The 24,882-nt window shown below is 40.9% G+C and overlaps 2 protein-coding genes across 2 annotated transcripts; one reads left to right on the top strand and one right to left on the bottom strand.

The window, feature by feature from the left end:
- Positions 1 to 111: 111 nt before the first annotated feature.
- Positions 112 to 1,308, bottom strand: LOC118644311. Its single transcript, XM_036282546.1, has one exon. The coding sequence runs from the start codon at positions 1,306 to 1,308 to the stop codon at positions 112 to 114; it is 1,197 nt and encodes a 398-aa protein (XP_036138439.1).
- Positions 1,309 to 19,945: 18,637 nt separating this feature from the next.
- Positions 19,946 to 20,453, top strand: LOC118644578. The gene has a single exon (XM_036283362.1). It carries the CDS (start codon positions 19,966 to 19,968, stop codon positions 20,428 to 20,430), a length of 465 nt encoding a protein of 154 aa, XP_036139255.1. The 5' UTR covers positions 19,946 to 19,965; the 3' UTR covers positions 20,431 to 20,453.
- Positions 20,454 to 24,882: the final 4,429 nt, after the last annotated feature.

The following is a 24,882-nucleotide window of genomic DNA, read 5'->3' as shown; positions in this document are numbered from 1 at the left end:
GGACATAACGAGGTCTTTCTATCGATAAATGAGAAGACTGTGATCCACATCGATGCATCGTGGGTTTATATATTGTCTTGAAATTGTTTTGAAGAAAAAGTGGCGCCGCATTTAGGTAATCTTGGGCACAACGTTGGTCAACAGGTTGTACTGAACCACGCGATCGTGTATGATGAGACAGTACGCGGTAGTGCTCGCGGGCATGTTCTTTTTGCATTCAAACTCTAAGCGCACGTCCACGGTTGCGCTCTTGACCGATTCATTTTGTCGAGAGCAATCGATAATCACGAACGGACTTTTATGCCGAAAATTTGCGACAGTTTGATTCGGCTCGAGATAATCATATCCGTAATAGGTTTTACAGAAACGTACGTACACGTCGTAAAGAATTGACCATCTGTTTTTATCGAAATCCAGATTCATATCGTCGTACGGATAACATTTCGAGTTTAGATACAGTTTTACGTTCGTCAGTTTGCAATGATCGAATCGGCTCGCGTCCTCGAGCATGACGTTCTTCCGACCAGCCTGCAGAGCGAAAATGATATACTGCGGCTTTTCAAGCTGAGTAGCGGTCTTAATGGCCCACGAATGTTTGGTTGTGCGTTGTAATAGTGGAAACTCATAAAGATCCCATGAACGAAAAGCCATGCTCAGGTATCGCCCGCTTTTCAGAGCACGCAGCATCGACAGTTTATTTACCTCATTCAGCAGCACGTGCGGCATTCGCCACTGTACTTTGAATAATTCAATTTCAGGCTCTCTCGCCGGTTCACCAACTAAACAATTGTCGTTGCGCGCGCGTATTAAGATCAACTCGTGACGAGCGTTAATTACCACGCGTCTGTAATCTTCGCAAAATCCCAGTAACATGTTGAGCGGTAGGCAAAAATTAAAATATTCATTTAGATGATTCCACGGTTCCCAGCCGGCGTTACTCGCCATCATAATTCTGTTGGATGACATAGTTACATAGTTCTTAAGGGTGCTGGTTATTCCGACGTTTCTGTTGCGATCAATCTCTACACCGTCGAGCTCGTATCGAATCTCATCGAACATGAATGCGATACAATTATTTCCCAATGTCACATCAGACTCCGCAACTGGTCTTTTTATCGTAAGTTTTCCTTCAATGTATAGAAAACTTTCAGATGGTAACGTGTACAAATCTTGCTGTTGTATAGGTATTCTTATCTCGTCGCTATGTTCAAACGTCGTGTTGGCGAACGGATTGTACGTGTGAGTCTTGATCTTGACGATGCGATCGTCAAAGATCGGCTCGTCCTCAACGTTTAAAATGCTAGTCATTGTCGCACCGCGAATCCCAGAGATTTTAAAAATTCAACGTTTGACGTGTCGAGTTTCTTTTTCTTGGAACACCCAGATAATCGATTATTATCAAATGGTATAATAGGGATATTGGATGACTGTTTTAACGTTGATGTTTTTGTCGTAATGACGTTTATTTTTCTCGTATGTTCCGATGTGTTCAGTACAAGCATCTCACGTTCACGTTATCGTTGCAGCCGTCGCACGTGCAATCTGACGGTGATTTCTTCTCCTCGAAAATCAAGCAATCGTCCGTTCTGGTCGACCACGCGTATCGTTAAATCCGTAACGCTCCGCACGATGATCGACAGATAAATGATCTGCGACAGTCTTTCCGAGATCTTATATCCAGGCGGCACGTTTGGTGAAAACTCGTGTATCGTGTGCACACTCTTGCCGTTGCTGTACGCGCCCGCGGTCATGTTGCATTCCACGCGGATAATGTTCACGTTCATTATGTTGATCGATACATCCGACTCGTGCCATTTTTGCGGATCTAGTATACGCTTCGACGTGAATCCTAGCAGCAAGCCAATGTTGTTGGGTTTACCAAAATTTATTTTGTAGGCGCATCTGATTTCACATTTCATCGAATTGTAGTTTGCGCGAATCGTTATCGGGTCTTCATCGTTGTCTTCAATCGCAATATCACCGCGCGTAAAACGGAGCTCGTCACATCGCGGACGTTTCCGCGATATCGCACGTTTCAAATATTCGTTTATGGCACGCAGCTCGTACGATCCCTCGGGAATCGTAATTTCCGTGTTGTCGTTGTCAAAGTAAAATTTGTTGTTCGAAGCATTTACGTTCGGTATCGTGTTATATGTTTCAAAGATTGCTAGACCGAGCTCGTAATCATCGTTGCTTAAATCTATAGCCGGAGAATACCTTGCCGCGAGGATGCTGCTCTTCCCGCTCAGCGTAAGCGTCAGTGACATGTTTGAACGAATACTGAGTTTAAACAGCGCAATGTCAGTCTTTAAATCGATTGTAAAAATAGCAGACAAAGTTGTCCACAATTCTTTTGATCATAAGTTTGATAGGACGTTCGATTATACTCTATCTTTGTCACACCGTCCCCAAAGTGTCGCACGAGTTCTCTGGGCGGTCGAAGATTGCCGAAACTGTCGAAATACACGACGCGGTTTCTTCTCTTTGCGTACGCCACCCAGTGAGTACCGAGGCCCTCCGTATCGTCCAGATTTACGATACCGCTTTCGTTTCGACGTGCACCGCTTATCGGTAACGCGTTACGCATAAATACTGCTCTGAAATATGGAATACGCATACAAATAGCCAGATGATATAATTGCACGTTCGTTGTCACATCCGCGGGTATTATTAACGCCTTTTTGAAGTACTTTTTCTTTTCGCTTTTACGCCTTTTCCGTACTTGTATGGGGCGAGGTACAGCCCTCGCCTGCCTTTGTACGGAGCGAGATACACTCCGCGACCTTCCATCGCGCGATTGTGACGTTGTAGCTCCTCGAGTTGACGTCGCGCAGCTTTGCTGTCGTTTACTACCTTTGTCACGCCGGCCGCTCCGCCGATCAAAGATCCGAGCGCGCAATATCGGTAGAATCGGCAACATACCGCCTCGTTTCGCTGCCGGAAGTATACGTTTTTTTTTTCATCGTGGTCTTCTTCTTCTTCACACCCATACCGATCTTTGTCTTGGTTTTCATGGCTGCCCAAACGGCTGCAGCAGCTGCTCTTTCTCCAAGAGCCGAATCTCTCGCGATTACGTGTTTTCGTGCTTTCGCGGCAAGTATCTCATCCGCCGCGTGTCTGTCGGTGAGCTCGTTGCTCCGAGAATACGCAATGTCGTGTTTGCGGCACGCCGCGTCCAGCAGATTTATATCCCTATCGCCTCTAGCTAATCGCTTTTCCTAGTGCGTTCCCGGCCCACAAAACTGATAGCCGGGGATATGTAACTCGAAGAGAAGCGCGTTTATTGCGCGATTCAACAGATGACCGCAGCCGTTTTTTACCGTTGCGACAGCTGGCATTTGCTATAATTTTTGATCAGCGGCGCGGGTCCGTCGATGTGTGTTTGCTGCCACGGTTGATTGTAATGCTCGTTGCAGCGACGATAGCTTCGAACCTCCGGATCAGCCTTTATATGTTCCGGAAGCTTTTCCCACACGTGTTCAATATAGTTGTCGCACTCGCGTAACAGAACGATCTTTGGCACGAATTGTAACAGCTCGGCACTCAATTTGATAATATCTGAGACATGTGATAGTACGAAATACATCTTTGATACTGAGCGATGCACGCTTTTGCACGCCTATAAATAGTCCTGCGGGGGCTTTTCTAGCAATTTTTTATTACATGCTTTAAAAAACTGTGTGAGTATTATTATAAAAAATAGTTTTCAAGCCATAAGTGAAACATTGCATCACTCAAAGGACAATAGTTTACTCGAACATCGATGCCAAGCGGAAGGGTATCTCTACGGCGTGGGGATAAGTATAACAAAAACATAAACAATGCCCTCAAAGCCGGACTGACTGCAGTTTTAACTCGTCAGTTCAGTTCAAAATTTCTCGGCGTAAAGAAGCAGAAATCATGCAGGAGTATAACGCAAACACAATGGCGTTAATTGTAAGTATTTTTTTATATTTATATTGATTTTATATTAATTTATTATTAAAATTATTAATATGTATTTCATAAATTTTTATGTTATTTATGTTAATTTATATTAATCATTATTAATATATATTGTATTTTTTCAGTGTCTTTGTTCCGGGAAGTTAAATTAACCCTTCCATGCTTGTCGGCTCTAGGATACATCAGTATCCACAGCCGGCAAGCTTCGAGGACGGCGCGTCGTCATCCTCGATCATTTAAAATTGATTCGGCGGCATTTATTGAGCTGCCCGCAATTGTGGTAAGTACTGTTTTTCTTTTTATATATTTTTGCTTCTATATTTTTTTGCATATATATTTTTAATGTATTTGTTTCAGTGTTATTGTATGGGACATATACAGATGCCCACGACAATCCGGGTCCCTGGATATATTGATATTCAAAAACACAAAAATTGGGTGCAGTTGGACCGCCGAATAGAACGGTTGTATCAAGATTGGTATTGGGGGGAGCATGATAGCGACAGCGACAATGATGATCACGGTGACGACGATATATATAACTTAAGATATTTATTTAACATGGAACCTGCTAAAGAAATAGAATACGTAGAAAATTGGGAATACGAAATGTTTGTAAATACCATTATTAATTATATCGACAAAATTTTTAATAGAGAGTAAGAAAGAAATTTGTTAGAATACGTATTTTGTAGTTATTGTATATAGTACTTTTTTATATTATTTTTTACATGTATTATTATATTACTCAACGTTTCTCCGTACGCTTTTCCATTTTATATTGTATTTTATCTTTTTAACATTATATTTTTTTACATTATATTTAGTAGATTATTATGCGTTCTCACCCTATTTTTTCCTTTAATTCCTAAATATAATTAAGATAGTTTAATATTCGCATTAATTTTCACTCACATCCGTATAAGGGCTTAAACACATTGCCAGGAGAGAAAGGATCTTCTTCTTCTCTCTTTCTTTATTTCTATTCCTATTGCCTATTGCCTGACATTGTGTGGTGACCTTAACTCGCACGCGTTTTCCTCACTAATACATATAGCGTCACGCCCGACTATTAAAGGCCTAAACACAATGCTAGGCAACAGGCAATAGGAATAGAAATAATGAAAGAGAGAAAGAGAGAAAGGATCTTCTTCTTTTTTTCTTTCTTTATTTCCTGTTCTTATTGCCTGTTGCCTGGCATTGTGTTTAGGCCTTAACACTCGTTTTTATTCTTTCTCCGTACGCTGCGTTCACACGCACATGCACTCACGCTTTTTCTAGCATGCAGGCGCATGCACACATACCCACATAATTCCTAGCACGCACACATGCGTGTAAGCACCTTTTCTAGCACACATACAAAAGCAAGCACGATGCACATATGTACACACGCGGGCACGGGCGCTCACGTGCACACACACACACACACACACACACACACACACGCGCGCGCGCGCGCGCGCGCATTCCCATAAGACGTACGCTACACACGCACACCTATAAATAGAGCATTTATTCCGCTATATAGTCATATTCGAAAAACATGCAGTTCGTGCGACAACCTTTGACAATACGCGTTACAAATTACGACGATAAACTGCGAACGATGGGGGACAGCAAGGAGAAGCGTAAACATGGCGCGATGTTGCCTAATATACGCGCAATTATTTGCGGTCCGTCGAATTACGGTAAAACTAACGTTCTCATAAGCCTATTGGAGAGTTCGCACGGCGTACGTTTTGAGAACGTGTACGTGTATTCGAAATTGTTACAACAGCCGAAATATCAATATCTGGAGAATTTGTTGACTTCAATCGATGAGATAGGCTATTTTACATTCTCCAATAACAGTGACGTTATTCCACCCAACGAAGCACGTCCGAACTCAATTTTCGTCTTCGACGACGTTGCGTGCGATAAGCAGGATGCCGTAAGAGAATACTTTTCAATGGGCAGACACTCGAACGTTGACTGCTTCTATCTCTGTCAGTCGTACGCGAGAATACCTAAACATCTTATACGCGACAACGCGAACCTACTGATCCTATTTAAACAGGACGCTACCAACTTGAAACGCGTGTACAACGATCATGTAAATACTGACATGTCATACGATTATTTTAGTGAATTATGTAGCGATTGTTGGCAGCATGATTATGGATTTCTAGTGATAGACAAAGACAGTGCGCTTGCTAACGGGCAATACAGAAGAGGATTTAACGAGTTTGCAATACCGCGAAATGATTAGTTGTCATCTATAATTCGTCGAGGTGATACACGAACAATCGACATGGTTGAAAACAAAGATATACGCGAGCGTGAGAAAATCGCAAAAGAGATTGAAAAAACGAGCGAATCGATCCGCAAGAAACATCGAGCTTTGAAAACCGGCAGGATCGAAGAGGATATCGCGGCCAAGAGACACTTTGAACCGCTGATCGAACCGCTGCAAAAGATTGTAGACAATTCTGGCGTGCGCGTGGTAAAAGAGGAGCCAATCGATAATGTTTCGTACACTCATAAACGTGAGAAAGAAGAGGGAGAAGAAAAATATGTCAGTAAGAGAAAACGGTCGAACGTCTTGTTCGATTTCTCCGCGACACCGCAAAACTCTAATCATTTACAAATTTCAAACGACGTACCAATGATAACCTCCACACCGCGTCCCACAACCGTACGACCAATAAAATCGCTTGAAAATGTTTTCGAAACGACGGATGACTCGCTTGCAACGATTGTTCGAAATCAGTTACAGACGTCTCAAGGACGAAAAGCGTTGCAAGCTCAATTTGGTCCGCTGGGTCAAAAATATGTCGTGACTGTTCTGAGCGGTAACCGAGAGAGCAATGTGGACAATATATACGGTGTTCGTCTCGAGAATAATGGAATGATGCTCGGTAATAAACATTTCGATGTGGACAACGAGGATAACATAATTATCGACAATGTATATTACGCTGGTACACCTGGTCTTTACGAATTGATCTTCAAGAAAATCCCCGCTGATGACATCTACACAGATGATGACTTACAAAAGTACAAAAGCATATTGTTTGCTACAAACGTGCATAGACGCAATTACACCAAGGACAGTCAATTACGGAGCAACAGAGTGTTGTGAGTGCGCGATACTCACACAAACTATACTCGCAATAACGATAAGGGTGTCAAGTGACACCTCACGCGACGACACCGTCCGGCCTTGCTACCGGGCATCGCACCGGCCTTCACACCGGACATCGCACCGGGCAACATATCCGGTTACTATTCATTTCGCCACTTGAAATCTCCTGATTTCCGGTGGAATGCGCCTAGCTAGCAATTGCTGGCTAAGCTAGTGCACGGGCCAAAGGCCCGTGACCGCGAGTGACATCCCTTGGTAACAAGCCGAAAAGCGGAGTATATAAACTCCGCGGAAAGAGAACGAGTGGGCTCATTATTAATAATAATAGCGACGAGTCTACGTCGCTCGTCGAATCAACTACACTTAGTTATTCACCTTTCGGGTTCGCTAAAGAAATTGTAAAGGAAGAACAAATATATATATCTTTTATTATCAACTCTCGGCGTTATCTTTTGGAAACCTGATCCCGAGGAGTCATCGGCAGCGGTCCCGCACTGTATCCCGAGACAAGGGATACAACAAGAGGATACAAGTACAAACACCTGATCGCACCGTTGATGTCGATCGAACATACGCCGAAAAAGAAGAAATCCGGAAAGGGATTACCTCACGCTATGATGTTAAATGATAACGCGATCGATTATGTGCACTGGGACGATCCCAACGAGCTGGTAGATCGTTTGCGGTTGCTCGAAGCATCACGTCGAGCCGGTCACAACGTGCATGACAACGAAATGCTGTCAATCATCGAAGAACTTCGCGAGGCAGGTATTATTATAAATTAACTCGCGTATCCGCGAAACGAGTCAGTCGATCGATTGATGTCACCCATATCGTATCAGTCAGAAACAATGAGTAACGAACGGCGAAGAAACGGTTACGAACGTTTAACAAATAACTTCGAGCGGTTCCTGAATCAACAACGGACGGTTCAGGAACGGCTGTCGGATAGCTATCGAACGGCGCAGGATCGTTATCAAACAACTCGGGAACGGTTGTCGGACGGCTATCGAACGACTGTAAATCAGATCAGGAATAGTTACGAACGATTATCTAATCGATCGGTACCGAAAAACAAAGAACGGCTATTAAAAGATGACGGTAGAAAACAGTAATAAACGACAGATGTGAAACGAAAGTGAACAAAACAGGAAAGAACGGGAACGGAACAGGAAAAAACGGGTAGGGAACGGGAACAGAACAGGAAAAAGCAGAAACGGAACAGAAAAAAACAGGAACGGAACAGGAAATAACGGGTACGGAACGGGTACGAAACGGGAAAGAACGGGAACGGAACAGAAAAGAACGGGTACAGAACAGGAACAGAATAGAAAAAACAGAAACAGAACAGGAAGAAACAGGTACAGAACGGTAACGGAACAAGAAATAACGGGTACGAAACAGAAAAAACAGGAACGAAACAGAAAATAATGGGTACGGAACGGGAAAGAACGGGAACGGAACAAGAAAAAAACAGGTATGGAACGGGGAAGAACGGGAAGGGAATAGAAAAGAACGTAAAAAAAAACGTAAAAGAACGAAATAAATTACAGTGTAATTTCATCACGTGCGTTATTACTTGACTGATAATTGCGAGTGAAACATGAGTCTGCCGAAACCCAATATTAGTTCCGAAAGGCAACGACTTGTCGAGGAACTGCACGCTTCGGTGAGAAGAAATTTTCCACGAAGACACGTCATAGTTCGGGGCTACGACGATCTATGGCAGGCCGATATTGTTGAGATGATTCCATATTCACGTTTCAACAGGGGCTACTACTACATACTTACAGTCATCGATGTGTTGAGCAAGCACGCGTGGGCCGTTCCGCTCAAGAGCAAGGATGGAAGCGAGACGGCCAATGCTATCTCTGAGATAATTCGAAAGAGCGGAAGATGCCCGAAAAACTTGCAAACCGATAAAGGGAAGGAATTTTATAACGCCGATGTGCAGAAAGTATTAAAAAAATATGATATTAATTATTATTCCACGTACTCGGTAATGAAGGCATCGGTCGTCGAACGGTTTAACCGTACGCTGAAAAACGACATGTGGAAGATGTTTACGCTCAACGGCAATTACAAGTGGATTGACTTGTTACCGGTTCTCGTGTCGAATTACAATACTCGAAAACACCGAACAATCAGTATGCGACCCATCGACGTAACCCCCGCTGTGGCCGAAAGACTTGGATACGGTGTACAGCTCGATAAAGATTGCAGGCCCGGCAAAATTTAAAGTCGGTGACTCTGTACGCGTAAGCAAATTCAAGACGGTCTTTGAGAAGGGTTACACGCCGAATTGGACAACCGAGGTGTTTAAAATTATTAAAGTACAGCGTACCAATCCCGTAACTTATTTACTAGAGGATTATTGCGGAACATCTATAGCTGGAGCGTTCTACGAACACGAGTTGCATCGCGTGACTCACCCGGACGTATTTCTTGTGGAGAAAGTATTGCGCAAAAAGGGAGATGAGGTTTACGTCAAGTGGCTCGGATTGGATGGATCGCACAATTCATGGATACACAAAGACAATGTTATTTAATCCATTTAAAATTATTTTATTATTATAATCATATAAAAGTACAATATAAACATATAAAATACATTTTTTTTAAATAATTATACAAGGCTTCTTTATTATCCATCTTCAATACATTCTTCTTATTACTAATACATACACGTTCTTGATATAAAAAATATTAGAAGATGTCTATAATGTATAAAATATAATTATCCTTAATACATTGTTCTTAGTATTAATTCACAAATTTTTTTTTTTTATAAATAGGAAATAAAACAAAATGTATACCATAAAATTACAAAAGTATAAAAAATACATAAAATGTAACATAAGTGTATAATGTAAAATAGATGAAACATAAAATGTGAAATTATAAAATAAGTGTGAAATGTAAAATACATGAAATGCAAACTATAAAATATATGAAACGCTAAATGTAATATTAAAATATAAAGGTAAAATATAAAATATATAGAATATAAACTAAAAATTACATCAAACGCAAAATAAAAAATATATAAAATAGTACAATATTATAAAGGTATCCAATAATGTCCCCACGGTAACGTTTCGACCAAATCGAGTACGAGGTATCTCTCATCGTCGTACGGACTTAGAGCAATTTTCGTTTCGGACACCGTGTGTACTTCATGCATCTTGGACCGTATACATGACTGGCAACGCGTCATCTCGATCTCGTCTTGCAGACAGCGGGTGTAATCTTCGAATGTTATGGTTCGCGTTACTACGTTATTCCTGACACTCTTCGCTTTTTTAGTATCCTTTTTTTCCGTCCACCTTCAACGCGTACATTTTTGCTCTAAGTCCGACGAACTCGGTCATTATCGCACCATTGTTCTCGTCTTTCATTAGACCCGGCACTTTTTTATTTATGAGAGGCATACCGTACGCGTTGTCGACCGGATAATCGCTTGTGTCGAACCTAGCAATATCGCGTTTCATCGTCTCATAAACATCATCGCATTCAACGTGGTATACGAGACTGTCGGTGTCGGTATACATAACTTTAGATTTATCTTGATATAAAGGTTGCATGTACCCGTGGTGAAATTCGTATAGACACGTCTTGGAAATATCTAGGATACACATGCCTACGTAGATCGGCTTATAGAATTTCACCTCGAGTTTTCTGAGTTCAACAGCGATTAAATTTTCCGCAAAAATACATCTACTATGAAAATTTGGTTTCGCGATTATTGCCTCCGCACCGTACCGACCCTTCTATTGCGTCAATAACTGAACGTCAACATGATTGCGCACATTCTCTATAGTTGTTCCGAAAACCGCGTTATTCATTAATTTATATAAATTCTTTTCAAAATCATTTTTAGCGAGAGTCCGGACTTGTGTATTTAACTCTATGTGTCTACAAAGCCATGGAAATTGCGCAAATTTCAACACGCGGTGTATCTTTGTAACCCGAAGACCGTGACGCGTGCACAGCTGTAAGTTTCGGTAATGGATGACGTAACGCTTTTTGTCGTAGAACGCGGCAAGAAGTTTATATTCTCGCTTGCCTGGTGGTTTATCGCGCGTCGGACAGAAAGGTAGGTCAATGTGTTGGTCGTGAAGGTCTCGAGGATATTCGAGATCAACCTCGAGAATGTATCCCGTGGATGAATCCGGAGCGATTGCGTTTACGTCGAAATTCGAGACGTCTTTGACCCATTGAAATTTTCCATAAGGCAGTGGCTGACACATCGCCCAGCCGTACAAATTATTAACATCAAAGTACATTAAGTACGACGATGGTTTCGATGGATCGTACGTCTGCATATACTTGTTAGCCTGCGCGTATCTACCGGAACATTGACTTAAGCCGCCACGTATACCGCGTTCGATAAACATTACCATGTCAATGTCGGTAAGCAGTTCAAAAGTAATGTTGGTATATTTTAACATGGCGTCCTACATATATCCGGGAAGAGTGTAATAATGCGCGGGATCAAGACCGTAACTTTCGATACATTTATCGCGGAAATTTTAAAAAACGTCGGCTAACAACAACACATCCGTTTTTAAATACAGATCGCTAAATTCACCTAGCGTTCGAACTGAGAACCGATGCCATACGTTGACACTCAATCTCGGACACTGTGTCAGAGATCAGAGAACTATAAAAGGATTCGAGTGGTGGTAAACATGTGTCTTCCAATTTTTCGACGCGGTCAACGTACTCGTACGGAAATACACCCTTTCGTGTTAATAAATCAAATTCTTCGTCGGATAAGTGTGAAAATTCGGAATGTACAATTTTTAGTTTTTCTTTACCTAAAAATAATGCTAATTTTTCGAGACTGGAATTGAGAAATTTATACGAATCTATAAACCGTAACTTTATGTGATTGTGTGGGTCTAATTTATCGACCGTACTTATGACATGTTTTGTGAAAGAAATATACTTTTCTTTCGTGATGGGGAGCACGTCGATTTTTCCTTTAATCCTTTGCGGCACATATTTTTCTATTAATCAGATTTTTATGAAAATTGGTGTAGAAAGGTTTTTAGGGTCGCTGATTACGAATCTGCCATCAGATTTCAACGATTCTTTTTCAAAATGGCGGATTCAATATGGCAAGTCATGATTTTGAGTATTTTTTATCGGTTTTTTATGGAAATTGATATACAGAAATTTTTCAGAACGCTGATTATGAATCTGCCATCAGATTTCAACGATTATTTTTCAAAATGGCGGATCCAATATGGCAGCTCACGATTTCGAGTATTTTTTATCGGTTTTTTATAAAAATTGGTATACAGGGATTTTTCAGAACGCTGATTACGAATCCACCACCAGATTTCGACGATTTTTTTTTAAATGGCGAATCCAATTTGGCGTTTTATGATTTTGAGAATTTGTTATCGGTTTTTTATGGAAATTGGTATACAGGGATTTTTCAAAATGCTGATTACGAATTCACCATCAGATTTCGACGATTCTTCTTCAAAATAACGAATCCAATATGGCGATTTACGATTTTGAGTATTTTTATAGGTTTTTTATGGAAATTGATATATTGAATTTTTTAGGGTTGGAATATTGAAAAATTTCGGACTTTCTTATTTTTTTTTTACAAGAACAGATGTACAGAACTAGCTTTTTTAGGTTGATTATGTGTAGGTCATCAGATTTTTGAAATTCAAATATGGAAAATTTCAAATAATGGGTGATAGAAAATGTTTTTTTTTTTTTGAGATTTTATATTTTTTCATTTTTTTGACAATGGTACATAGAACATAAAATTTTTTCATAAAAAAAACCGCACTTAGTTTACTTCAGAGACATGAACGTGGACGTGGCGGTCATTGTCTCCATTTTCTTTTTTTTGTATTTTTGTATTTTTCATTTTTTTTTACTTTTTTATTTTTTCCCACAATTTATTTTTTTTTATTACAATTAGCACAGCAAATCAATTTTCGTAATCAGCATTTAAAAAAATCCCTGTATACCAATTTCCATAAAAAACCGATAAAAAATACTCAAAATCATAAATCGCCATATTGGATTCGTCATTAAAAAAAAATCGTCAAAATATGATGATGGATTCGTAATCAGCGACCCAAAAAACCTCTGTCTACTGATTTTCACAGCTTCATGATTCTTCTTTCTTTCTGACATACATTTTTTGTAAAAAACACACTTTTTTCACTTTATTTATTTACATAACAAAATTAACTAATGATAAAGGAAAATTATATCTTACTAAATATTACTAAGACTCTTACTAAAGTAAAATTACAAGAAAAAGTAATAAAATACAGTATTTGGTGTCCGAAAAATTAAAGAAATGACTTCAAGATAGGTGGTCGATATATCGATCACCGTGCCGCAAAGGGTTAAATATTGTCGCTATTTCCTTAATAATAAAATGTGAATTGTATCCGGATAAATTATGGAAGACTACTGGTATGTATGATACATTTTGATAAAATAAGTTGCAAGAAGAATGCGCGGGACTGCGGTAACGACCGGTTAGATGATAATGATCGCGTACCCGTTTATCATCCGGCGCGAATGGTTTTTCGCAGATATGCGTCGCGCTTCGGTATGCCTCCATTTGCTCTTTTGTTAAATTTACCATGGGGACTTTGGTGGATATACACGTTTTAACGTTATGCGCTAATTCTTCGAGTTGCCTAGCGAACCACGTGACGCAATCTTTATTGCGACAAAACCGATACTCCGATAACGCGTCGTCGTACGAGCATCGCACGTAGTATCCTATATTAAATACCTCGTGTTATTGATAAGCGTATATCGTCGACTCCGTAACAGGTTGCGTCTTCCGCAGTACACATTCGAGGTCCGCGTAGACGACAAAGGGCACTCGCTCCTTGTAGTTTACGTTGCGGAAGTTCAGCCACTTGTCTTCTTCATTCGGTAATGTAATGGCACAGTCGTTCATTTTCTGGCAGTCTTCAACGTGCGATTATAACTTCTCACATGATGAAAAATAGTGCAAGCACCTGTAATAAAAAAATTTAATTACTTTTTTGTAAGAAAATACGAGAATATTTATTTTTTATATAATATATATAATATACATACCGATTGCAAATGTATTTTTTTCCATTATGTTTGCTCAGTTGTGAGCTCACGAGGCGGGACAGATTTTTAATCCATGTGAAGTGGCCCACGTTCATCATCTCCTTGCAGGTATAAAAGGTTGACATGCTTTTCTTTTTTGTCGCTGGAGAGCCGCAGCGGAAAAATCTTTAGCATTGCCTCTTCTTTTTTGACCCCGTAAACGTTGACCGACACATCATTAAGTCTCTCAAATTTCCCAATGTCCTTTAGTGCAACGGGAAACTCGATGTCGTTGAACTTTAGGACCGTCGTATAATGAGGGTACGATGACTCCAGTCCAATGTTTTTTTTCCACAGGGTGTAGAGCGACAACCACTGACCACGCAAAACACGCATTGTCTTTTGATTTTACGTTCACTACCGCTTTTTTCAAAATTATTTCTTGTGGCAATGTCACGTAACATCCCGCGTGTAAAGGATTGTACTTGTTCACGTTTATAGTTAAATTTAATATAGGCGACAAAGCCCACCCACTATCGCGTTCTTGAAACTCCTCGAACGTTAGCGTGGACTCGATGACACGCCGCTCGTACCACTCGTCCAAGTCCGACGTTCGAAATAGTTCACAATTTTTAGTAGTGATACTCTTGTTGGCGCGTTTTTCACCCGTTACGAACTCACCATTAAATGCGGTATTCACTTTCATACTGTCATGTCTTTCCAGAGCGTCCCGCACACGCTCGAGTACAATTTTTCTAGAATCTTCGAGAAATTGTCGCGGTTCGATGTGACGCACGTTAATTACCGCACCGGTTAGAATGCGGTTTTCAAACGCGGTATCTATTTCTCGTCATACGAGTCTTTCCACGTTATCAGTCGCGTAATTACCGCCGACGTGCACGAACCGTTTCTGTAGTCGCGTTTTTTCACCCTCGAGTCGCGCGATTCTAGCCACCAACGATTGTTTATGTCCGACGGCGAGCCGAGGACGCTTGACGCGACTATGTTCCTCGAGCCGTTGTATAAACTCGTCACACCCCTGTAACCACGCGAAACACTCGACCAAGGTAGCAACTCTACCAGCTTGCTCGAAGAGCTCGCGTTCCACTTGCTCAAAATGTTCCATGTCTTTTGGCACTTTTTAGCAATCACAGTTTTTTACAAAGCACTTGCACGCGACGTAGTACGTTAATTTATAATACCGCTCCGCTCTCTGGAATGCGGTAATGTCATCACTAAATGTAGGATTAGGATTCTCGTCAAAAACTAATATTTCGGCGTACAGTCCGTTAATACCTATAGGAATGGTTACGAGGAAGCTCATCATATCCTCGTATTCACGAATCAATTCATTTATCCATCCATTAGTCGTTAGACGAATGTAATAATCCCATTCACATCGGAAAATGTTTGGTCTGGTAAAATAATTTGTCTTGACCTCGCGAAGAAATTTTTTCTGCAAATGTCTAGACCATGTCTCGTAGTGCTGACACATCTCGATTTTAGCTTGTCTCATGAAACGTCTATCGGTTCTTCGTACACCCAGTTCTCTATCTCGAAGAAAGCGAGTGATAGATCCGTGTTTTAATGGTAAATCTTTTTCTTCTCTATCGAGATCTAGGATGTACCTAATTTCATGTTCTTTGCAAGCAGCTCGATAATCAGCCTCTTCATAATCCATGTTGTATAAATTTATACTGAAAGTCTTTAATGTGTTCACACTGGACACATATTGCATGGCATTAGCATGAACATAGGCTGTCTGCAATTTGAACAGTATTTGCCGTCCAGCCTATCGAACGTGTCAGTTATATGTTTGCGAAAAGCGTGCATTATGTTAAAATTAGTGCCCGCTATTTGCATTATACATTCAGCACACGCTGAATAAGTGCCGCCTGTTGTATAATAAAAATATATAGCACAATGTTTTGTTTGTCCAGTTATCGTACTCACTTCCGCACGCGTCAAATGTTTTTCGATAGTATCGTTAAACTCTTCACTACAATCACTTGTATAATCGCTGTCCTCAGATACACTCTCTTCGTCTTCAGTAGGAAAGCTAGACCGGTTCTAACTCGGGAGCTCCGAGGGGGGTGCGGGGATGCGGGGGATTTCTTGCTGGTAAAGGGGAGGGAGAGGCGTCATTTTCTCCCCACCAACGTGACACCCCCCCCTCCTTTAACAGCAAGAGACCCCCGCACCCCCACACCCCCCTCGGAGCTCAGGAGTTTTTGAACCAATAACCCCCCCCCCCCTAGATTTTTTCATGTACTCCATATGTCACTGTAGACCATGTTGTGCTGGGAATGAAGAGATCTTTTGGAATCAATCCATCATTAGATTTTTTAATTTTTCTAACGATGCACCGATTCCAAAAGATTTCCCCCTCCTTCTTTTGGTACGATTGATATGCGATGGCGCGTCAGCCGACGGTTCGCGACAAGAGGATTCCAACGACCACGTCGAGTCAGGCTTACTTCCGTTAGACCGACCTGGCATGTCTGTCATGTACTGGGAATGAAGACATCTTTTGGAATCAAGCCATCATTAGATTTTTTAATTTGTAACGATGAGCTGACTCCAAAAGATTCCCCCTCCCCCAAGATATTAGAAACGTATAGTTTTTAGACTTACATTACGACTTTCGTCGTGTTAGGAGATATTTTTTTCACGTAATCCATGTCACTTGCGTAATCCATATGTCACTTGTGTGTTGAACTGGGAGCAAAAAGAGCTAATGGACTCTGAGCAATAATAGATTTTTTAATTTTTCTAGTATTAATCAGAGTCCAAAAAATCTTCCCCTCCCCTTTCCCGTTTTTGAAATTACCACACAAATGAATTTAATTACGATGATATGGTGGCAAGTCGATCGATGCATAAGAACACCTCGAATCACCAAAGAAAAATATATTTGCATCAATAGCGTAACATGCCATTGCCGATTATATGGCAGTGACGCGAATGTATTTTTCGTTGGTGATGCGAAGTGTGCCCATCCATCAGGCGACTCGCCACTTTCACTAACACAGTTGATAAGGCGATGGACCATGTGATGAATAAAAGTACCTCACCTTCGAAGTCAGAATCATTCATGTCGTAATTGTTTCCCGCAATCAATAGATTGTTATATTTGTGAAAAAATTTTTTCAAGATCTAACGCAAGACCTCGATATTTACCAGTTTTTTACAAATATAACAGTCTATTGATTAGGGGAAAACAGTTACGACATGAATGATTCGGACTCCGAAGGCGAAGTGCAGTCATCCACCATGCGACCGATCGCATGTAATTTTCACAAGCGTAAAAAACTGAATTCGCGGAAACGCCCGTCCCGACGCGGAAATGTCCATCTCGACGGGTGGACGACTCGAGACTGACTGACTGACAATGAGTAAGTACACCTTTCTTATTGTGCGAGATGCTGCGTACGTAGCGGAATCTTTCATCAGTCGGAAGTTATTATTTAGACGTTAGATAAGATAGCGCCAACGCTTCGATCGATACAACTTGTAAATAAGGGATGCGGTCTAGCGTTCTCTCGCGCGCTCTTACTCTCATTCACCGCATATATATTTTTGCACGTTTTTACTCACACCAAGCTCATGATATTAATAAGGGAAGACGTGGGGAGGGGGAAGTCGTGGGAATAATCTTACTCTTTGCTATCGGTGATAGACAAAATGTGTCGCCATAACAGTTAAAATTTTGTAAATAGAAACGCCGTAATTTTCTGTGTCGGCGTCGACTTATGAGGGGGGACAATGCACGTAGTCGTGGAAGAAGATACCTTTTGAGACCTACCGAAGACAAAATAATATAAAAAATCTGAGAAGTGGTGTATAATTCAAAATAAGAAACGTTTGTCACACCGACTGACGTTTTAACTGAATTGTAAATAAGGGATGCGATTCGTGGAAGGGATGCGATTTGCGGTTAAGTATCGATACCTGATGAAATTGTATAGTTAAAAAACAAAATTTAGATGTGGGTAGGGGGAAGTCGTTGAAAAAAAAATTTTGAAATTCTCTCTACTATCAGCGATAGACGAAATCTATTGTCCAAACGGTTAAAATTTGTAAACAACAATATTATAATTTTTTGTCGGCTGCTAACTTATGAGACGCGTAGTCATGGGAGAAGATACTCTTGAAATCCATCGAAGACAAAATAATGTGAAAACTTGAGAAGTGGTATAGGATGAGGAAATAAAAGACGTTTGTCCCACCGACACCTCAATCGCTATGAGGGATGCGATTCGCGGTTTAGCACCGATATCCAGCTGTTCGCAGAATTAGGAGCTTTCTTTGAAATTATATATAAACAAAAATGGCGATGCCTATGTTCTGGTTGAGACAAAGGAAGACAAAGGGTTATAGGAAGTATATAAATGGTCAGAAAATGCACGATCGCACAGTCGACTTGAAGTTCAAGATGTGAGAAGTTCATGTGAGCGAATCAGTGTGACGTGAAAAAATGACTTCGAATAAAGTGATGGTGGAACTTGTAGACATTGCGGACGATGATGTCAAAGTGATAGACATTGCGGACGATGATGTCGAAGTGATAGACATTGCGGACGATGATGATGTCGAAATGATAGACATTGCAGACGATGAAAACGAAGTGATAGATATTGTGGATGGTGCAAATAATGTGATAAACATTGCGGATAATCATCCGGAAAACTTTAATGTTGTGGACAATATACAACAAATGGACGATGCCCAGATAATAGACGTTGTGAATGACATTAATTTTGAGGATATAATGGATGAAAAGAGCGTAGCATCGGAAGATAGTGACTACATTAGTGATGATTGCAGCGAGGACAGCGAGGATTATATCGATGTCGTTGAGAAACATTTGACACCTGCGGAAGTGCGTGCCATAACCGCAAGATCGAAACATTGCGGTATATACTTTTATTACACCACGGGTGGTACATATTCAGTATGTGCCGAATGCATTATGCGAATAGCGGACACTGATTTCGGAATAATGCATGCTTTTAGTAAACATATTACTAATGCGTTCGGTAGGCTGGATGGAAAATATTGCTCAAATTGTAGACAGCCCATGTTTGTAATGATTCCCAGTAACTTGTGTCCGGTTTGCACAGTGTAAAGACTTATTAATAATTATTGAAAAAATAGTAATAAAAATGGAACATTTTGAGCGCGAGCTGTTGGACCAAATTGACAGGGTCGCTACCTTGGGCGAGTGTTTCGAGTGGTTGCAGCGGTGCGACGAGTGTATCGAACGACTCGAGGAACATAGCCGCGTCAAGCGCCCTCGACTCAACGTTGGACAAAGACAATCTTTGGTGGCGAGAATCGCGCGACTCGCGGGTGAAAAGACGCGACTGCAATGACGTTTCGTGCACGTCGGTGGTAATTACGCGAGTGACTCGTGCGACAACGCGGACAGACTCGTGTGGCGAGAAATTGACACCGCGTTTGAGAATCGCGTTCTGACAGGAGCGGTTATCAATGGGAACTACATTGAACCGCGAAAGTTTTTAGAAGACGCTGGTGGTATAGTACTCGAGCGAGTGCGGGACGCTATCGAAAGACACAACTCTGTGAAAGTGAACACCGCATTCAATGGCGTATTTGTAACGGGCGACAAACGCGCCAATAAAAGTATTACCACGAAAAACAGTAATCTCTTTAGAACATCAGACTTGGATGAGTGGTACGAGCGGTGCGTTATCGAGCCCACGTTAGCATCGCTCGAGGAATTCCAAGAACGCGATAGTGGGTGGGCGTTGTCGCGTATACAGAATTTGACTGTAAATGTGAATAAGTACAATTCTATGCGCGCGGGATGTCACGTGACATTACCGCGGGAAATAATAACAAAGCGTGCGGTTGTTAACGTGAAATCGATGGACAATGCTTGCTTCGCGTGGTCTGTGATAGCCGCTCTATATCCCGCAGAAAGAAATTCAGAAAGAGAGTCATCGTACCCTCATTATACAAACGTTCTGAATTTCAATGACATTGAGTTTCCAATCGCGTTAAAAGACATTAAAAAATTCGAGAGACTAAATAATATTTCGGTCAACGTCTACGAGATCCAAAAGGATCAAACTGAAACCTATAAAATTCTCCCGCTAAGACTCTCCAACGACAAGAAGGAGAAGCATGTTAATTTGCTATACGTGCAAGATCTACGCGAAGACAACGTGGGGCACTTTGCATGCATCAAGAATCTGTCTCGTCTAGTGAGCTCACAACTCAGTAAAAAGGAACACAAAAAATATATTTGTGACCGGTGAGTAATAATTTTATAAATGTTGTATTAATTTTTTATAATAAAAAATAAAAATTTACGCTATTTTTTACAGATGTTTACATTACTTTAGTTCTGTGGAAAAGTTTGATGTCCACAGCGTAGATTGCCAGAAAATGAACGACTGCGCCATCCAATTACCTACTGAAGACGAGAAATGGCTGAGCTTCCGCAACATCAACAATAAGGAGCGTGTGCCGTTTGTCGTCTATGCCGATCTAGAGTGTACATTGGAGAAGATGGAGAAGGAGGATATGGAAATATCGTACCAACAGCATCATCAAGTATTTAGCTTGGGATATTATGTACATTGTTCGTACGATGACACATTATCGGGGTATTGGTTTCATCGTGATAAGAATTGTATCGCATGGTTCGCTAAACAACTAGAGAAATTAGCGCATCGCGTAAAATCAATTTTATTTGCTAAGGTCCCCATGGAAACTCTATCGAAAGAGCAATGGGAGGCATATCGTAACGCAAAGCAGTGTCATATTTGTGATAAGCCGTTCGCACCGGATGATACACGAGTGCGAGATCATTGCCATCTCACCGATCGTTATCGTCCCGCGCATTCGCTTTGTAACTTGTGTTATCAAAATGTGTTGTACATACCAGTAATTTTCCATAATTTATCCGGATACGATTCACATTTTATTATTAGAGAAATAGCCACAACATTCAAAGGGAATATCAATGTGCTTCCCGTTACAAAAGAAAAATATATTTCCTTTACGAAGCATGTCATAGGTACCGCCGATGAATTAGACCCAAACAATCACATAAAATTACGATTCATAGATTCATATAAATTTCTCAATTCTAGTCTTGAAAAATTGGCATCATTTCTTGGTAAAAAAAAACTAAAAATTGTACGTAAAGAATTTTCGAATTTATCTAACGAAGAATTCGATTTACTGACTCGTAAAGGCATATTCCCATACGAGTATGTTGACTGTGTCACAAAATTGAAGGAAACGCGTTTGCCATCGCGCAAATTATTCTTTAGTTCGTTGACGGGCGATACCGTGTCCGAGAGCGATTACGCGCACGCCAAGAACGTATGGGATCGGTTCTCTATTCGAACGCTGGGCGAATACAGCGATCTGTATTTGAAAACAGATGTATTGTTGTTAGCCGACGTTTTTGAAAATTTTCGTGACAAATGTGTCGAAAGTTATGGTCTTGACCCCGCACATTACTATACATTACCGGGATTCACGTGGGACGCTATGCTTAAATATACACGCGTCAATTTCGAGTTGCTCACCGACATCGATATGGTAATGTTTATCGAGCGCGGTATACGCGGAGGTCTGAGTCAATGTTCCGGCAGATACGCGCAGGCTAACAACAAGTACATGCAGACGTACGACCCATCGAAACCATCGTCGTACCTTATGTATTTCGATGTGAATAATTTGTACGGATGGGCAATGTGTCAACCGCTGCCCTATGGAGAATTTCGATGGGTCCAAGACGTCTCAAATTTTGACGTAAACGCGATCGCTGTTGATTTGCCCACAGGGTACATTCTCGAAGTCGATCTGGAGTATCCACAACATCTGCACGATCGACACACTGACCTACCGTTCTGCTCAACGCGCGATAAGCCGCCTGGTAAGCGAGAACGTAAACTTTTAGCGACCTTGCACGATAAGAAGCGGTACATTATCGCAACTTGCAGCAATGCACTCGTCATGGTCTCCGTATAACACAGATACACCGTGTATTACAATTCGTTCAATCCGCCTGGCTTCGCGATTATATCGAGTTAAACACACAATTTCGTACCCTCGCAAAAAACGATTTCGAGAAAAATTTATATAAATTGATGAATAACGCCGTATTCGGAAAAACTATGGAAAATGTGCGCAATCACGTAGATGTAAAACTTTTGACAAAATGGACAGGACGATACGGTGCGGAGGCAATGATCGCTAAACCAAATTTCCATAGTCGCAGTATTTTTGCAGAAAATTTAATTGCAGTCGAACTCCGAAAACTTGAGGTGAAATTCAACAAGCCGATTTATGTAGGTATGTGTATACTAGACATATCGAAAATTTGCTTGTATGAATTTCACCACGAGTACATGCTACCTTTGTACCATGACAAATCTAGAGTGATGTACACAGATACTGATAGTCTCGTGTATCACATTGAGTGCGACGACGTATATGAAAATATAAAACGTGATATCGCAAGGTTCGACACGAGCGATTATCCGACTAGTAACGCGTACGGTATGCCTCTTGCGAACAAGAAAGTTCCCGGGCTAATGAAGGACGAAAACAACGGTGCGATAATGACCGAGTTCGTTGGACTCAGAGCGAAAATGTACGCGTTAAAAGTGGATGGAAAGAATGACGCTAAAAAAGCAAAGGGTGTAAAGTGTAACGTTGTCGCAAGAACGATAACATTCGACGATTACATGCGGTGTCTGCGAGATGAGATAGAGATGACGCGTCATCAGACGTGTATACGATCTAAATTGCATGAGGTATACACGGTACGTGAAACGAAAATCGCTCTAAGTCCATACGACGACAAGCGGTATCTCGTACCTGATTCGGTAAAGACGTTGCCGTGGGGGCATTATCAAATACCTTTATAATATTTTTGTATTGTACAGCCATTTTTATATTTGCGTTTTATGTATTTTATATTTTACATTTATATTTTAATGTTCACGTTTCACATATTTTATAGTTTATATTTTATGTATTTTACGTTTTACATTTATTTTATAATTTTACATTTAATACTTCATATATTTTACGTGTTACACATATTGTGTATTTTATGTTATATGTATTTTTAAAAATTATTTGATAATTTATGTGTAACGTTAGAAATGGACGATGGAAGGATAATAAAGATGCTTCATATATGTCACAAAAAATTATATATTTTTTATATAATGTATGCACTACACTTTTTATGTTTATAATAAAAAACAATTTTTTATACTACATTAAATACTACATTAAATAACATTGTCTTTGTGTATCCACGAATTGTGTGATCCATCGAATCCCAACCACTTGACATAAACCTCGTTTTCTTTCCTGCGCAATACTTTCTCTACCAGAAATACATCCGGGTGAGTCGCGCGATGCAACTCATGCTCGTAGAACGCTCCAGCGATAGATGTTCCACGATAATCCTCGAGTAAATAAGTTACGGGGTTGGTACGCTGCACTTTAACGATCTTGAACACCTCGGTTGTCCAATTTGGTGTGTAACCTTTCTCGAAAATTGTCTTGTACTTGCTCACGCGTACAGAGTCGCCTACTTTGAATTTCGCTGGACCAACAATCTTTATAGTGCTGTATATCGTATCCAAGAGTCTTTCAGCCATCGCAGGAGTTACGTCGACGGGTCGCACACCGATCGTTCGGTGCTTCCGAACGTTGTAATTCGACACGAGACGTGATAACAGGTCAATCCACTTGTAATTACCGTTGAGCGTAAACTGCTTCCACATATCGTTCTTCAGCGTGCGATTAAAGCGTTCGACGACCGACGCCTTCATTACCGAGTACGTGGAATAATGGTTAATGTCATGTTTTTGCAATAGTTTCTGCACGTCGGCGTTGTAAAACTCCTTCCCCATATCGGTTTGTAAATTTTTCGGACGTCTGCCGCTCTCTTGAATTATCTCAGCGATAGCGTCAGCTGTCTCGCTTCCACTTTTGATCTTGAGCGGTATAGCCCACGCGTACTTGCTCAACACATCGATGACGGTAAGTATGTAGTGGTAACCTTTGTTGAAACGTGAGTACGGAATCATCTCGACGATATCGGCCTGCCACAGATCATCGTATCCTCGAACTATGACGTGTCTCCGCGGAAAATTTTTTCTCGCTGAAGCGTGCAGTTCCTCGACGAGTCGTCGTTTTTCGGAACTAACATTAGATTTCGGTAATTTCATGTTTGATGTATGGGGTGACGTCGATCAACTGATTTGTTTTGACGATACGCAAGTTAATTTATAATAAGGCCTGCCTCGCGAAGTTTTTCGATGATGGACAGCATCTCGTTGTCATGAGCGTTATGACCAGCCCGATGCGAGGCTTCGAGCAACCGTAGACGATCCACCAGTTCGTTAGGATCGTCCCAATGCACGTAATCGATCATGTTGTCGTTTAGTGTCATAGCGCGAGGTAATTCCTTTCCGATTGCATCATCGTTTGGTGTCATAGCGCGAGGTAATCCCATTCCGCTCGTAAAATCATATTTTAATAACGGTGCAATTATATATTTATACTTGTATCCCTTATTGGCTAATAATCGGCCGTGTGTAACGTAATTACGTTTATGCGCGTTTGTAGCCAACAATATATCTTTGTACTTTCGTTTATCGTTTTCCGTGTAGACTGAATCGTTGGGATATTGTTTAAAGTTCAGTTCGTAAAGACCGTGTGTACCAACG

Source organism: Monomorium pharaonis, chromosome 2 (assembly GCF_013373865.1).
Source record: "Monomorium pharaonis isolate MP-MQ-018 chromosome 2, ASM1337386v2, whole genome shotgun sequence".
NCBI lineage: Eukaryota > Metazoa > Arthropoda > Insecta > Hymenoptera > Formicidae > Monomorium > Monomorium pharaonis.
The sequence above is the reverse complement of the archived record's forward strand: the minus strand, read 5'-3'. Positions and strand labels throughout refer to the sequence as shown.